Raw genomic sequence first — 16645 nt, 5'->3', positions numbered from 1 at the left:
TGTGACCCTTTTGGTGGGGCCCGGGGTGCCGGGGCATGCAGGGACCTTCCTAGGACGGCAGGCCGGGGACTGAGGGGACAAGAGCGTCCGCAGCAGCCGCTGTGCACAACTGGAGGCCCCAGGCAGTTCCTAACTCACACCTCTGAAAAAAACACCGGGTGCCCGGAGCCCAGCAAAGAGGTGGAACAGCAGCGAGGCTGAAAGGAGAAAGCGGGAATTAAATGACAGCAGAGTGCTGGTGGGGCTGAAGGGAGCCTGGCAAATCCCCGCTCTGCAGCCCGAGATGTCCTCGGCACCTGCTGAGGGCCAGCACAGGGTACTGGACAGAGACGTCCACAGAAGGGCTGGGCCTGCCGGGAGCCCCTCGGTGTCGCTCAGCTGTGGCTGTCTCTGGCCTGCAGCTCGGGCTGGGCTGCATTCCTGGGCACTTTTTTCCCTTTGCAAGGCAAGACCAGGACTGTGGGTTTAATAAGCCTTCCACAAACACTATCGTGGTCTGGCTAATTCTGTCTCATACAACCATCACACTACTGGTTATGGAGTGAAAGCAGAAAATAGCGTGTAATAGATGGCTGCCGAGGAAAACCAGCCCTGCCTGCAAATCGTGAATTAACTGCGGATTAAGCACCGAGCCTGTCCTGCTTCGGGGACCAGCCTGACGGGGCTGTCGGATCCCCTGCCACTGCCGGAGCCGAGGGGAAGGGCAGGGGAACTGGGTAGGGCCCGAGCGCAGCTCCCGGCGCAGGGGGGCGGCTGAAGGACCCCTCACTGCCGCCGCTGCTGCCGCCGCCCGCACGTGGCACCGCGGCCTTTCCGGCGCTCCCGGCGGCGGAAGCTGTTTCGGCTTCCGGCGGAAGCGCCGTCCCTCGCAGGTTGAGCCGGAGTCGGAGCGTTTCCGCCTCGCGGCCGCCGCACGACCGGGGCCAGCCGAGCCCAGCGGAGCCGCGCGCGGGGCGTTCCGCCACTCGCCTCCCCTCAGACCGGTCTTAAGGCAGCGGCGCCGGCGGCCGAAGGATGTGGCGGAGGCGGCAGTGGCAGACGCCGCGGCCGAGGGAGCCCTGAGCCTGAGCAGCGCTTCCCGGCTCCGCGACCCCCCGGCCCGGCAGCGACCCCCGGCCCGGCAGCGACCCCCGGCCCGGCCCCTCGCCGTCCCCCGCCCCTCGTCGCCCTCCGCGGCCCCGCCCGCCCCCGCCGGGTCCCCGCGCCCTGGAGCCCCGCGCGGGCGCTGAGCGCAGCCCGTGAGCCGAGCGCAGCCAGGATGGCCTCGTCGTCCGGCAACGACGACGACCTCACCATCCCCAGGGCTGCCATCAACAAGATGATCAAAGAGACGCTGCCCAACGTCCGCGTGGCGAACGACGCCCGGGAGCTGGTGGTCAACTGCTGCACTGAGTTCATCCACCTCATCTCCTCCGAGGCCAACGAGATCTGCAACAAATCGGAGAAGAAAACTATCTCCCCGGAACACGTCATACAAGGTGAGCTTCCTCCCCGCTGTGCCGGGTCGGGCACCGCACCGCTCCTGTCCCGCACCGCTTTGTGCTCTGCTTTGCTCTCCGCTTGCCTGTAGCTACGTAGGACACAAAGGCAGGGGCTGGTGAGGGTGTGGAGGAGAAGCGTGTGCTGTCCGGCTTGCCAGGCGCACTGAGAGAGAGCTTGTCTTTGTGTGGTTAGAGCGGCTGCTGGCTGTGTTCAGGACCAGCTCCGGTTTTGTGCTTCAGAGAACCTGTGATGCTGTGAGTGAAGTCACCAAATCGCTTCCTCGTACCTGGGAAACGAGGTCTGCTTTTTCGAATGGAGACCTCGTGTTTTAAGAATCTGAATGTAGTAAATGTCTTTATAGTCGGAGATTGATTATGTGGGGCCCAGACTTTATTCCATGGTAGTGTTGTCTGGAATCTCTTAAGAGTATATTTCTTTAGGGCTGTCCTTACAGTGTCATTGTTTAATGTTGGATCTTCGTATCTGTTGCAGAAAGCATTTAAACGTGACCTATGCCCTCGTATCTTTCTGTGCTGTTGCCTTGCACTTCTGCTTGCTTGAATAAAAGGCGAGTTCTCTCTCTGTCTCGTTTATTTTTCTTTAAATTCTGTCACAAATAAGGAGTTTTCTTGCCTCATCCTGAAGTCTGCATTAGGCATAGTTTTTTGTCAGAACTCATTTGCTTTGCTTCTTAAGCCGGGGTTGTTGATACCGGTGTTTGCTGCAAGCACATTTATAGCAGCAGTAGTGAAAGAGCGCTTTACTCGGCCACCTAGTAGAGATATTAACAGCTGCATTTGTAGTACAGCTATTTTCAGGGCTGTGATGGTATCAAGTTAATTTAAAAAATGTTGTGGTTGTATGATTTTTTAAAGCAATATTTGCTGTTTAAGCAAAAAAAAAAAAATTGGTTCGCTTGAAATTTATTAACTTGCTCACCAGAAGAAGTTCAAGTACTTAACTGGGTCATGAACTGCAAAAGAAAATATGTAGCATGTATGAGCTCTAATGTTAAATGAAATGCATGTAAGCTTGCAAGTTTAGTAAAGTAGCTCCATTACAGAAGCCTAGGATGTAAAGTAAAACCTGTGCTTGCACATGGAAGCATACTTTAGGTGTGATGCTCTTTAATACATGGGTAGTTTTTTCAAGTCACCACAAAAAACATTTGAATTTAGTTCTTAACACAGGAATAGATGTGATCTTTAAGATTGAGGGCAGTAGAGGGTTTGTGTATGAAAGTATTTTGTACCCAGTGGTGGTGGTCTGTAGAAAAAAATTCACCTATTTCTGTCCTAGGCTTAGTCTGGGTTTTTTGGAAAACAAACTGAAACTAAAGTGGGTGTGCATAACATCAGCAGATGGTCCCATGCCAAGTATTTTGCTGGGTTCTATGTCCTTGTGTTATCACATCTTAGGGTTAGAAAAAGTTATTTTCAAATTAAATCTATACTTTGTAGTAAAATATTGCAATGTATCAATTTTTGTAATGTTCTAGAGATGGAATGGATTTTCTGCTATGCTTATGTTTAAGGAAGCTGTAATTGCTATTAGCTCCTTTCAGAGGCTGGTCAGCTGGCAGATGATCCTCTGTGAGGTTTGAGGGTTTTGGCTGCCAGTTTGGAAACAGTGATTGTGTATATAGGTAGAGCATTTCAGCATTTTCATCCATCTTCATACAATCTAGATACTTGCTATTTTGAATGCCTCTTAATGCAGCAGCCTCACGACAATGATGCTAACAAACGAGGCAATTGAAATCTGTTTGTTGTGGTCACCCATGTCTCTTTTTCCTTCTGAATGGTTAGAAGTCAGTGAGGCTAATGGCCACACCTGGTCCAGCCTGAGCACAAGGTGCTGCTCAGAGGAGTCTTTTGGTACTCTCTGAGAGCTGGATCTGGCAATTGCAGATGCAACTGACCCTGTGGCTTTTGAGAATTTAGGGCAGAGCAGGGCTTCCTCTCAGGTGAGTTTGCTGGCTGACTGGGGCTGTAAACAAGAAGTTCCTAGACTGGGAGCAAGAAGCAGGAAGGATGTTTTGCTGGGCCAGAAGAGGGGGAAGAGGCACTCTGCAGTTGGTGACACTCTGCCACTGGACTGTGTGGAGGTGAGGTGAAACTGCCCTTGGTCACTGTGCTGAGGTGTTTGGCTCAGTGGTGCTTGAGACACCCCTTCCTTTGCTGCACTGTTCAAGTGCTTGTATGGCCCTGTGCTGAGCAAGAGCTCTCTCTCCACCCTTGGGTTATACCTCAGATAGAAGAGGTCCTTGCTTGTTATTTTGTGTGGTGGCACTGGCACAGTGCTGTCAATAGCATAGGGAAGGGAAAGCAGAGGCTTCTTGCATCTCATTAGAGACCTGATTTGATAGATGTTCTCAGACTATGCCAACACTCACTGCTGGTAACAAAATGCAAGACAGCTTTCTTGGAGAGCACCCAAAAGCATCAAGACTATGTAATAGTTGTAAGTGGAGATCTATTGTTGAGTTCCACCATCAGGAACCCAGCTGTGAATCTGCAGCTCTAGAAAGCAAATGAATGTTCTTCCATCCTGGAACAGAAAATGGAATCGTTTGAGTGTTATATGACTTGTGACAAAACAGGCTTTTTATGAGAAATGCAATTTTCATTGAAAATGATGACTTGTAAAATCACCTTTTTTATGAAGTTGGTTACTTTGATTACTTGGTCTACATGGAACTGTTGTGCAGTAAGGTAGGCTGTGGATTGATGTCAAATCTAGTCTCTTCTTTTTGGACTGTTAGGATACTGACAGTGTGTATATTAGCACAATTTTAAGAGTCTCACACAACTGTTCATGTTTGGGATTTTATTTTGGAAGTTCTTTTTTTCTTTGAAAGGAGCAAAAAAATTCAAAGTCTCAGATATTAATGACTTGATTTTATAAAATAAAAGTAGTACTAACTATGTGTCACTGATTACTCAGAGACCTGCACCTTCATGCAGTCATTAAGAGTAGGAGGAAACTGGGGAAAGGATAATTGTGATCTGGTGTTTGTAAATATGAGTTGTGTTATCCCCCTCAAATGCTATGTTTTGGAATTCAGCTGTTTACATTTGGTGGGATAATTCTAGTCTCAGGAAGATACTGAACTTTCAGCAATCTGGGTAGGATGGTATGTTTAAGACTAAAAAATAGAAAGGCTTGGAGTTTTGATGAAATAGCAGCTCTGATAGAGTAGTAATTACTTGTCCCACATTTTAGCACCATGCTGGTATAAAGGGATTCATATTCCTTCTGTTCATATGATTCATATGTGTTCTGTAAGCCTTTATGTGCTTCAGGAAGATGGTAAACTTTGTAAGTTGTTTCACAGGCAGTAGAATTTTGATGCAGTTATTATGATGCATAAATCATAATAATTTATGGTTCTTCATAGCTTTGTTATACTGAATAGTTGTAAAAATCTGTCTTGGTTGTATCACATGGGGGGGTTTGAATTTTATTTTTGTGTCTGTGCTATATTCAATTCACAATTGTAAGTTCTTTCCATTAATTTATTTTCTTTTAAAGACCATGTAAAATTTCTATAAAAACTCATCTTGCTCTTAACTTCAGACTCAGCAGTTGCTCATACTCTGATGCAGCAGATTGCCAAGCCTGGTCTTTTGACAAACACCTCTGGTTTTGCTCTGATGCTTTGTCTTAGTGATGTTAGACTTGTAGATTTCTTCAGTTTGGTTAAAAAAGTATGACTTAAAGAAATTTACTGTATATACTGTTTACATTTTAAAATTGAATGAGTTCTTAAATATCTGTAGAGTATTAAGATAACCAGTTCTGGACTATGAGATATGGATTTGCCTCCTCTCTGCTGAGGCTGGATGAAACAAGTTTCTGAAGTTTTGGTAATTTGGTAATTCTCCTAGAAACTGTGGGAAGAAGTGTTTCCAGTGTCTGTGTGTGGGCTGAGGCTGTACTGGCATACTGTCTCTGAAGTAATTTGATTATCTCTAAATCAGTTAAACCAGTTTGTCTTTTAACTTCTTTTTTTTTTTTTTTTTAAGAAATAAGCCTGATGTGAATTTATTTGCCAGGTGTTCTGTGTTAAAGGGAAGGCAGCTCTGTATGACTAGAGGGCAGCACCCACAGCCCCATTGGAGAAGAGTGTGTCAGTTGTCTCCCTTAGTCCAAGTTGGAAGCTGACAACTTAGAGAATGCCTTTGGGTTATTGTTTAGATTATGGTACCATGATGTGCTGCTGTAGTTATGGCTAGGAAGATGTTGCTTACAAAACTGGTGTTAGAATATTGTCCGAGTTACTGTAAGAAAGACCTTGTTTGTAACAAGTTGTTGGTTGCTGTTGTGCAGTTTAGTGCTATTTCTTAAATAGCTTGTCACAAAAGTTTGAAATTAAGATAAAGGTTAAAGCAACTCTTGTATTGTAAACTCTGAATTGTGTAAACGCTGGAAATTAACCATGTTTTTATTAAACTGATACTTGTTTCTAGTAGAATTGGTGTTTATGTAATGTTTCCAGTATATTCTGTAATAGGTTCACTTTGGGTGTGTGTGGAGGCATGTCACAGTAAATGGTGCATGAGGAAATGGCCTTTTGTCACATGTGCTACCTGGGTTTTTATAATCCTTTCTATTACCTTTGCATTCTTTAAAAAAACTGTTGTTGCAGGATATAGCTGCTTTACCGATTTCCTTGGGCAGATAAAAGCGCAAGATTTTAGCTTCTGAATACATTTTAATGTGGAGATAAATAGAAGGGGTTTTGTTGAGAAATAAAACAATAAAGAGCTTATACATAACTTTATACAGCTTTATAGGTGTGAACTATACATTTTATATAGAGGAATTTAGATACTAAAAGACAAAAGTTAAAATTCAGCAACCCAACATAATATTATTTATTTCTGCCTTTTTGAAGGATCTGTGAACACTTTACATGCATCACTTCTGCTCTGTTATAGGTTGCTAATTTACCTTCTACTGAAGACTTGCAAACCTGGAAAGGTAGAATCTCTGAGAGAAAATTCAGATAGAAATTCAGTTAGGAAGGACTTCTTACTTCTTAATGTTGTCTATTCTGATATAGAAAAGATGGGAAAAAGAGGTCTTTTGGAGAATAATGCCTGTCTCTAGCATGGTGGATCTGAAAGCCCTGAATCCTTTGCAAGTGCAGAAGATTGGGTTGTACTTGAGGAACCTTAATTTTTTTAGCCTAAAAACATGTATTCCTACAGGACATAGCAGAAGAGAGAGGTAAAATAGCTGTCAGATCTTTTTAAGAATAGAGATTTTTGTCACCAGATGATAGGAAAGTTACCAAATGTTTTGCTTTTTTTTTGTTTTAACTAAACAAATCAGTATCTATTATCAGAAACTTTATAAAAGGTAAACAATGTCTTTTCTCTTTTTTTTGTTCCTTTCTAGCGCTAGAAAGTTTGGGGTTTGGCTCCTATATCAGTGAAGTAAAAGAAGTCTTACAAGAATGCAAAACAGTAGCACTAAAGAGAAGAAAGGCCAGTTCACGCTTGGAGAACCTCGGCATTCCGGAAGAAGAGCTACTAAGGCAGCAACAGGAATTATTTGCACAAGTAAGTGAAGCAATGCTTGTCCTGATGGGGTTGGAATAATTCATGCTGCAAGTCTAGGGCCACACAAACATGTGCACACCTCAAGAAATATCCCCTTCCTTGTGTATTGATGTGGCATCTAAGATGCTATTGACCGTGGCCTGCTTGAATTGGGGAATGTGAAGTTAACAAATAAGAGGCTGCCACTTGATACTTCTGTGATTTGACATACAGGACTTTGTATGTGAACATATTTCATATTCTAGCTTTAAAAAGCATGGGGTTTTGCTGCTACTCGAGTATTTCCAGTCTATCATGGAGAATACATTAAGAATTAGTTGATGAAGTGAAAGAATAACAGCTGGTTTCTAGGAAATTACCCGTTTTGAAGCATTCAAAAGTGAAAATAGCTTTTCTGTTTCTGACCATCAGTGCACAATTGTTATTTCTTATACTTGGAAAGAAACTTTATTCTTGGCAAGATTATAATTGAGTGAATTCATGCATAAATTTTTAAAGAGGCTGTTGAGGCATGGAAAAGGCATTTGCCTGCAAATAGTGTACTCACATACACACACACACTCCATCCCAGCCTTATCCCCTTCCAGCTTTCCCAGATAGTTTATCATCTCCCAGTTTGACTAAAATCCGATTTTATTTATTTCTTTTTCTCCACCATATTTCTCTCGACTACTCTCTTAGTTTGACAAGACCATTGTCTCAACTACGAGCTTGGAAAGTTATCTGGTATTTCTCCTTTCTCTTAATCAAGGCCAGAGTCTTATTTTCTCACTTTGCTTAGTCTGATTTCCTCTGATGAAAATGCTTATTCAGTTAATGTCTGATTACTGTGACCTTCTCTCCCCTCTGCAATACTTTTATCTTGCTGAGACTGTTGTTTTTCATCTCATGACATGCCAACTACTTTAATCTTTATAGCACAATGCATTTTAAGGCATTTAAAATTTCAGCATAGCATGTAGCTATTGCAGTGAACTAGTTATGATCAAGTCACATGTACCTAACTCTTGTTTGACTGTACTAAATTAGAAGGACCATTATGGCTGCTTCTGGATTTTGGGTAAGATTTACAAATATGCAGTTTGATACCTGTTTTTTACTTACTATTTTGTGCAAGTAACTCAGCGTGATACACAAAATAAAAAAGCAGCAGAACCAAGGTGTATTAAGGGAGTACTAGCTCCAGAGTATCACTGAAAAAAAAAATTAAAAAAAATGCTGAAACCTCCTTATGCAAGCCCCCCTTTGTCTAAGGAATGGCAACTTGAAGAATATTCTTTTAAAATTCTGTTACTGTGCCTTAACTTCTAATTTAAGACAGTGCATGCCAGTTTGACAAGATTATATGAATGCTTTTTAAAAATAGTGTTTGGTAATATGGAAAACGTTTGCTTAGATTCAAGGATGACAGTCTCATTTTTCAAAAATAGTAGCTGTAATGTGCTGTTGGAGGTACTGTAATTAGTCTTAAAAATAGTTACATGCATGTATGCTTATTTATTTGTGTTCATCTTTTTAATATTCTAGAGCATGACACGAATGCTGACTTCTTGCTCCATTTTGAAAGTACCTGCCTGTTATTGTTATAAATATTTGACACCTCTGGCTTGCATGATTGTAAATATTTGAAGTCAGGGAATGTCTAATCCCAATATTCATGTCTAAGTTTTTGTGCAAGACAAGGGTCCTCATAGATTTGGGGGTTTTTTTGGGGCTTCCTCACTGGACTTGTGCAGTAAATGAGTTAAGTTTACCAGATGCTTATAGAGCTTCTTGGTCAATCCAGCTCAATGGAATTCTCAGTGTATGGGTTTTTTCTCTCCTCCCATTTCTGCAGTGGTGAGGTGTTGTCATTCCAGATGTGGCTGTGAGTGTGGGCACTGACAGAGTGATGATGCACCCAGTGTGAGGTGCTGAGCTCTGTTTCCTGGAGCATGCACGTGTGTCAGCTCTCTGAGTGTACAGTAACCTTCACTGATCAGGCTCAGTGGGGAGCCCTGGTGTCACCTCCTGTCTGATCAAATTTGTGCCTTCCTACCTGGACAGATGCTGCTGCCTTTCCTTTGAAACTTTACAACATCTTAAATTGTGTTCCACCCTTGTAACTGTGCTACCACTTGAAGTTTGAAATACTGAAAAGTTTTCATGAGAAGAGATTTCTACTTCTGTATTTTTTTACTGCCAGAACAGAGGAAAATGTGACACTTTGTAATAAAAAGAGAACACTCCCCATTTTTTCACATTGCTAACTTGACAAGCAGGATTTGATTGTTTTCCAGACATTATCTTTTGGCATCTTATAGTTTGCAAAACTGAAAAAAGATTTGATACTTTGGAAAAAAAAATAGGAAAATTCAGTGAGTGCAGTAGGATTAGAAAAGAGATTATAATAGTCTTAGTGATGACTTGTAAAAGTAGAAGAGTAAAATGAACTGGAAATTTTTCATTTTGAGAACATTTTCTTAATGGTCACTCAAAATAGAAGTTGAAGTTGCAACTGTAACACAATTAATTAGTATACTGCTGAAATCAACAGGAGTTACCAAAAAACAAGTGAATACCCTGGACAGAAAAATCAAGATTCATCAGCTGAACTATTTGAAATGTTTTGGTAGAATCTTTTACACTTTTCAGTAGAAGTCCATACCTTTCTGTAGCAAAGCCATCCTCAGCTGTCATACCTGAATTTGAGAAGACCATGCCTTGCTCTGTTTTGCAAAGATTGCTTAGCAAAGTAAGATAATGGCTTGCTTTGTTTCTGTGATAATGTGTGTCTCTGTGGTTCAGTTGGATGATTTCATAATTGGAAGTTTTGGTATTTGTAATCAACAAAGCAATGCTGTTCTTATCTCTGAACTGTGATTAAATGTTAAGATCCCTTGGAACTGATGTCTAAAGTTTCCTTTGCTTAACCTCAGTTAAATTTTTCATTAGTTAATGGTTCAGCACAGTTGTTACAGTGGACCTGAAGTACACTAGTTTCTGTCTGTTGTTTTTGTAAGTGTAAGGCCTCAAAACAGTGGTGTCTTCAGAGGGAGAGAGAATATAGCTAAACTTCTTGGTACAAATTATTAAGGTACTTCTCAATGTGGTTTTGCATATGCAGTTAATAAAAAAATATATTTAAAAAGGAATCTGCAGGTACAGATAAAAATGCGTTGAAAGAGAATCTGTTCTAGAGATTCTTCATGAGCTATGTATGGCCTTAACAATTAAATTCGTGTCTCTAGGCTAGACAACAGCAAGCAGAACTGGCACAGCAGGAATGGCTACAGATGCAACAAGCAGCTCAACAGGCACAGCTCGCTGCTGCCTCAGCCAGTGCATCCAATCAGGCAGGATCTTCTCAGGATGAAGATGATGAAGATGATATCTGAAAATCACCAGCTGAGTTGTCTTACTAAGAAATACTTTTCCTGCACAATGAAAACAGTGAAATGAATGCTTACCTGTAAGTTTGTATGCATTGTGGACTGGCAGTTGGTATTCTAGGGGTGTCTGCTGTTGTGTGCTGTACATGTATAAACTGTCCTTTTTGAACTCTTGAAGATTTAAGGTTCAGTATCATATCAACTTTGGATTTTTAATGGTGTATATGGAAATTTTAGATAGCAGTGCGTCATTTATTTGATCAATAAACAGTGTTACAATAAACAACATGTTTATAAAATATAGTGAGATTTATACGAAAAGCTCTAAATCCACATTTGCATTTCTTCCCTTTTAACTAAACTATAAAATCTTACTTAGAATTTTTAATTGTTTTTTGGGGGAGTGGTACAGTAGACATAATCTGTTAACGTGAAAAAAAAGTAGAGTTCAGCATAGAAGAGTCTGAATTCTTAGTTCTTTTTAAAATGAGGATGTATATGGCAATAAATATTATATATGCTCGAATACCACACTTGTTAAAATTTGAAAATTATACATTTTCACCAAGCTAGGAAAAGGTATGTTTAATAGGAGTTGTACAAATTCAGTCCTTTTTTTTTTTTGTATAGGGGTGAAAAAAAAATAAACCCATGGTTTTATTATGACATCCTTTTGACAGTCCTAACTGAGTATTTGACTTCAAAGACTGCCTGGTTTGAAGAACTAACTCTTCTTTTACTTCACTCCAGTTTAATGTTAACTGTTGTTGATGGTATTTTGTAGTCCAGATTTATTCATATTGTTGAAATATAAAGCTGGAACTTAAAGAAACAAAATTGTTTTCTGCTGATGTGACAGGGAGTGATTAAGTATTTAAGACCAAGAAGGCAAAAGTGACCCTAACAGCGTGTTTGTCAAAAAGAGAGAATTTATTTAACCTTGATTAGTCATTGTCAGCATAATGCTAACATTCTCCAGACTAGATTGCCACTGGATTACTAAGATACCTTGTTGAGAGACAACATTTTCTTCACTCAAATTGGTTTGTAGGTAAGTCCAGGTTTCTGATAAATTGTTCCTCAAGAGTGATCAGCAGCAATACATGAACCAGAAATGATGTACTTGTCCTTTTGATAGTTCTGTTGATTTAATAGATGAGCAGCTGTCCTTTGTGTTGAAATAAAGCACAGTAGTGTCCATTGCTGAGTTTTAATGTGTTACTTGAAGTAATACTGGCATATCTTCTGGTACACTAATCTGAGCAGACTAGAAAAGCCACTTGCATGCTGCTGTAGTTGACCTCATAGCTCTCAGACAATGGGGATGGTTTTACCAGCTGATGTCCTCATGAGCTGCTCTAGTTGGAATTCTTGAGGAGGGCTGCAGCAGTCTGTTTACATCAGGATGCAAACAGCAAATGGTGGGCCCATTTTTACAGAAAGATCTGAACAAGATACAATTGGCATGTATTCAGATCTCAGTCACATAGTGACTTTTGATTTAAATTTGAGATGTTTTAAGTTGCATATGGAATAAATGTGAACATGTCTTTAAAAGCAGTAATGCAGTGAAAACTCAGAAGAGTATTTGTTTGAATGTTTAAGTTTAAAAAAGAAAAAAACCCAACTTTCCTGGATACCAGATAAAATGTTAGGCAAGGTTTGACTGAGGAAGTGGTTTTCTGTAAAGGTTTAAGTACCAAAGGTAGAAAATCTAGTCTAGTGATACAATGTTAATGTGCAGTGTTGGCTTTTCTAATTTGTACTGTAACACCTTCACACTTTCTATTTTAAATGAGTCTTTTCCTTCTAAATAATACTAGGTATATTTTCACACCTTTCTTTTCTGATGCAGAAATCAGGTTAACATTTTACTGCATCTGGTATGTATGGTGTAATGTTTGAATTTTTGTGACCTTTCTTTTTGGACATTCTTGTGCTTTTTCATATGCTGTATTCTTCAAGCAATAAAATTCTGATGTGTTTTTATAAAATTGCTTTTATATTTAATGAACAGTCTGTCTTCTTCATTTCCTTTATAAACAAGAAAAAGACTACTGAAGCCCTGTTTTTATTTTGGCTTACTGGACACTTTTTGTGACCTGAAGTCTTTACAGTCAGAGTGCTGTTGGATTGGATTGCTGTGCACTGGGGTTGTTATTGCTTGCAAACAACATTTCTGGGCTTGACCTGCTCTCTTTCCTCTTGGGAATTGCATTTAGTATTTATGCATTTTTATAACTTGACATTCTGCACCTAAGAAGCTGTACAAAAGCCCTGTAGATTGTGTACCAGCTGCTGAAATGCTTTCATAAAGTGAAAGGCTACAGGCAGAGGCTGAGGTAGTAAGAATTTAATTTCGGGTAGTCATGATTAGAGATTACTTATTCAGCCATTCTTCCCCAAGTATGAAAATAAACTCTGGCACTTTCAGGGGGAATCTTCACTGGTCTTTCAACAAACAAATTTTATATTACTTTGCTGTTGTGCTTCCATGCAGGAGCTGCTCAGTGGAGACAGATTTCTGAGTTTATGGTACCCCTGATGATTTTGGTACACCAGGTACATAGAGCATAAAGTTTGGTTAGTGAACTGTATTGTTGCTTTGTCTCACAAGAAACATGTATAAGGATGTGTCTGTTTCTTAAATATTGAGTTGATAAGATTATCTGTGGGTTTTCCATAATTACTTTCAAATTGCTCAAGTGACTTATGAATTCTTTTTATTCTATTACTTTAATAAATTGCACAACTGTATGACATTGTGGATAATGAATATAGTTGTATTTACTACACTGAGGTACTTCTAAAGGAGTATCTTAGGGCTTCTAAACATCAAATACCTTAAATGGTATTTGAATTTCAGTATTTGCATGTGGCTAATTGAGCTGCATTTTGAAACACTGGAATTTCTGCCACAATGGAAAATGTCCCTGAAAACCAGGGACATTTATATATTTGTATAAATTTATATTTATACAAATATAAATTATGTTCCTCAGATTTTGTAAAAGTACCTCCACAAAGGAGGACTGTGAATAATAATGCTTGGTTGATCATTTTGTATGGGAAGATTGTTTTCAGTTGAAACAAAGCCGAGTAAAGGTGACTTGGCATTTGAAACAATGCCAAGTAGAGTGACTTAATGATCACTGTGAAACAGCCAAACCCTTACTCTGAAATGTGTACCTCATTTTTGTTTTCTGGGGTTGGCTTGTGATTTTGTGTAAGCCATGCACCAAACAATGTGGAAGGAGGAGGAGGGGAAGTTAATATGAAAGATAAAGCATGCTGTGGTGGAATTTACTTTTGGTATTATACTGTTTACCTGTCTAACATGGAAAAGTTGTACTCTGCAGCTTTATAGTGAGAGCACATCAGTGGGATGCTGGCCAGTGTTCAGATGGATTTTACTTACAGTCAGTACTGGCTCTTGCAGCCCTCAGACTTGTTAAAAGGACACTCAATACATGTGCCATCTGGCTGGGACTAAAGGATGCTGGATGGATGCAACTCACTGATGCAAAGGAGTGTCTTTGAGCCTTGCTGTCAGCCCATTAAGGTTTGCTGGCAATCAGGACCAATAGGTTCCTTTCCAAAATACATTTGTGCTTAGTTTCCCTGATTTAAATGAGTGCTTTTTGTTTGGATTCCATGCCACCATTGCTACAGAAATCAGTCACTGAGAATTTATTAATGGCTTTGGAAGTACTTGCTACAGTTGTTGGGTATGCGGGGCAACAAATGTGCTAGAGCTGTGCATTTCTGGAAAGAAGCAGAGTGAAAATGTTCTGTTCTGTGGTACTGTGCTGTAATACAACTGAAGCCAATACCTGGGGAGTGGAGGTTTTGCAATAAAATAATTAGACAGTGAATCCAGTTGGATACACCTAATCCCATACATCAGTCATGGATAAATCCAATAAAGACAGGTTCTGCTGTGTGGGTGAACCTAGCAGAAACTTCAGTAATCTGGAAATCTGTAATAGATGATGCTCCTGCATATGCTGGGGAAAGAGATGTTTCATTTTAATTTGTCATGGCCATGATTTCTTGTTGCACAACTGCAGGAATACATGAAGACTTCTATCTCACAGCTTGAACCAAAAGTTCAGGTAAGGATGGACCATACTTGTTAGAACCAGTTTGGGTTTTTTCCTGCATTTTAAATGTGAACAGCTACTATGCTTTACATATCTGGGGTGAAGATTTATAAGAGGTGTATTAAACTATGTAAAGATTACACTTAATTTTAAGGCTGAATGTTCATATGGTTAATTTTTGTAATACTTCAGAGATTTTTTTTGTCTTGTTTCAAAGGAAATAATTGGTTTCTCCCTCAGCCCCCACCCAGGGTGACTAACATTGGAGTAGTAATATTGTATGGTATAACTTTGAATGATTTCCACACTCATTTCAGTAGTAATTAGTCCAGTTTTGGTATTAGTTCAAAACTTACTAGTCAGTAATCATAAACTTTTACATCTTCAAAGCATGATACAAGTATTAATCAGGTGTGGGCAATGTTACACTGTGCTTTGAAGTTAACACTTTCACATGCTACAGAACTAAAAGGTGCTGCACTATGTAGAGGAAAAAGATGTTATCTTCAGGGTAGGGTGAATCATCTAGAGAGCAAATAACTGGGAAAACAAACTTGTAAAAGTCATTGTCAGAGATGAAAACATTTATTTGTAATAGCCTAATGCTTGGGATTGCTGGTTATGGACTAGGACTTGGTTTCATTAATGTTGTGTTCAAGTTTCATTCTGTCAGCTCAGAGTGAAAAACCACAGCTGAATTAGAAATCAAATTCAATGTTTTAGTTTCAGGTAGTTTGTTTTTTCAGTTAGGCAGCAGTGTAATCTATGGAAGAGAAGTAAATTTGTCAGGGCAGTGGCAGTGTTACTAAAGCAAAATCTGACAGTCTTCACCATCCCAGCCTGCAATAAAGGAGACATCACTCTGTAAAAATTTTAGAAATATTTTCTATTTAGAAATATTTTATGAAGGATTCATGTGACCAACACATATAATTTTTTTTTATTCTACTGTAATGTAAACACCTAACTGGCACCATTTTCACACACAGATAATTAATATTCAAGAAGGTAAAAATCAGAATTTAAATTCAGTTGCATCTTAAGTATGTACTTACATATATCTTCCATATTATCTGATTAGCTATTCTATACCTGTGGTAATTTGTCTGGGATTGTTAGGCAAGTTGTATGCAACTAAACTCATTAAATCATTAATAACTTGGTTTTTTTTCAATATGTTCTAATGTTGGAAACAATCATATTTTCATTTCTACAAAAAATTTACAGTTTTTGAGATGCATTTGTTTAAAAAAATATTATGCTAAAATTGTAAACAAAATAAAATGTTACGGACAAAAAATTAGTTTATCTTGGTACATTATATCATTTAAATGAAGGGACAGTTTTTGAATGAATAGGAAAAGGTATTTATCCTGTCTGCAGGATGTGAAAATGGGTCTAAACTCAACATCACTTCTGTTAATGAGTTATCTTTTCCAAAAAGTGTAAAAAATAATAAGTATTATTTTACCTTTTTTCAAAAGTTTTTCAAAAGTCACCGCTCAGGCTTTGCTCTCAGGAAGGCGATGGGCTGGCAGGGATCCCTTCCCAATGGGGGAGTCTGGGCCATGAACCACACGGTGCTGTGGGAAGAACTGTAGGAGCAGGCAGGGCTGGAGGGGGACATGGCACTCACTGCTGTACCTGTGGTTTTGGTTTACTTGTGTGCAAAAGGGATTGAGAATTGCCCCTTTCCCTAAAATGAAATCTCTAGTATTGACTGCGTTAAAATAGCATCATTAAAAGTTTCTCCTTTATGGACACAGGATAAAGGTTCTGAATGCTGAGAGTCTTCAAACACATCTGTGTTGGGATGTATTTCTGTAACCTGCTTCCGTGGTCTCTATATTCCAAGCCAGAGGGGCAATTTATTCCTCAAATTGAATCAAATTTTTAATTCGGCGCTGAAAACAGTGCATTTTTTAACGGGAAAAAGGACATAGGAAATAGTGACATGATAACTTCTTTTTGTGGATTAGGTATTAAGGACACAAAGTAGCAGCACAACTCAACCCTTAAGTTCTGCGTCTTTAATTGTTTGAAATTTATCAGCTGATGAGATCTTAACATAAGGAGAGTTCTGTCTTTACCAAGATAGTGGTAAATCCAAAGGGAAAAG

General features: G+C 39.8%; 1 protein-coding gene across 1 annotated transcript; it reads left to right on the top strand.

Annotated features, from left to right (window-relative positions):
• The first annotated feature begins 856 nt into the window (after positions 1-856).
• Positions 857-12433, top strand: DR1 (down-regulator of transcription 1). Its single transcript, XM_071436272.1, has 3 exons — positions 857-1478; positions 6889-7052; positions 10283-12433. The coding sequence occupies exons 1-3, from the start codon at positions 1259-1261 to the stop codon at positions 10427-10429; spliced, it is 531 nt and encodes a 176-aa protein (XP_071292373.1). The 5' UTR covers positions 857-1258; the 3' UTR covers positions 10430-12433.
• Positions 12434-16645: the final 4212 nt, after the last annotated feature.

The sequence above is a fragment of the Agelaius tricolor genome, unplaced genomic scaffold (genome assembly GCF_023055355.1).
Source record: "Agelaius tricolor isolate 1412-34295 unplaced genomic scaffold, bAgeTri1.0.p SCAF_11, whole genome shotgun sequence".
NCBI lineage: Eukaryota > Metazoa > Chordata > Aves > Passeriformes > Icteridae > Agelaius > Agelaius tricolor.
Note: the sequence above shows the minus strand (reverse complement) of the source record. Positions and strands in the feature narration are given on the sequence as shown.

Excerpts from the sequence above, each read along its gene's own strand:
- DR1 (XM_071436272.1), top strand. The coding sequence starts at position 1,259 with ATGGCCTCGTCGTCCGGCAACGACGACGACCTCACCATCCCCAGGGCT. Across the intron at positions 1,479-6,888 it reads CCCGGAACACGTCATACAAG|CGCTAGAAAGTTTGGGGTTT; the intron begins GTGAGCTTCCTC and ends GTTCCTTTCTAG. Across the intron at positions 7,053-10,282 it reads AACAGGAATTATTTGCACAA|GCTAGACAACAGCAAGCAGA; the intron begins GTAAGTGAAGCA and ends TCGTGTCTCTAG.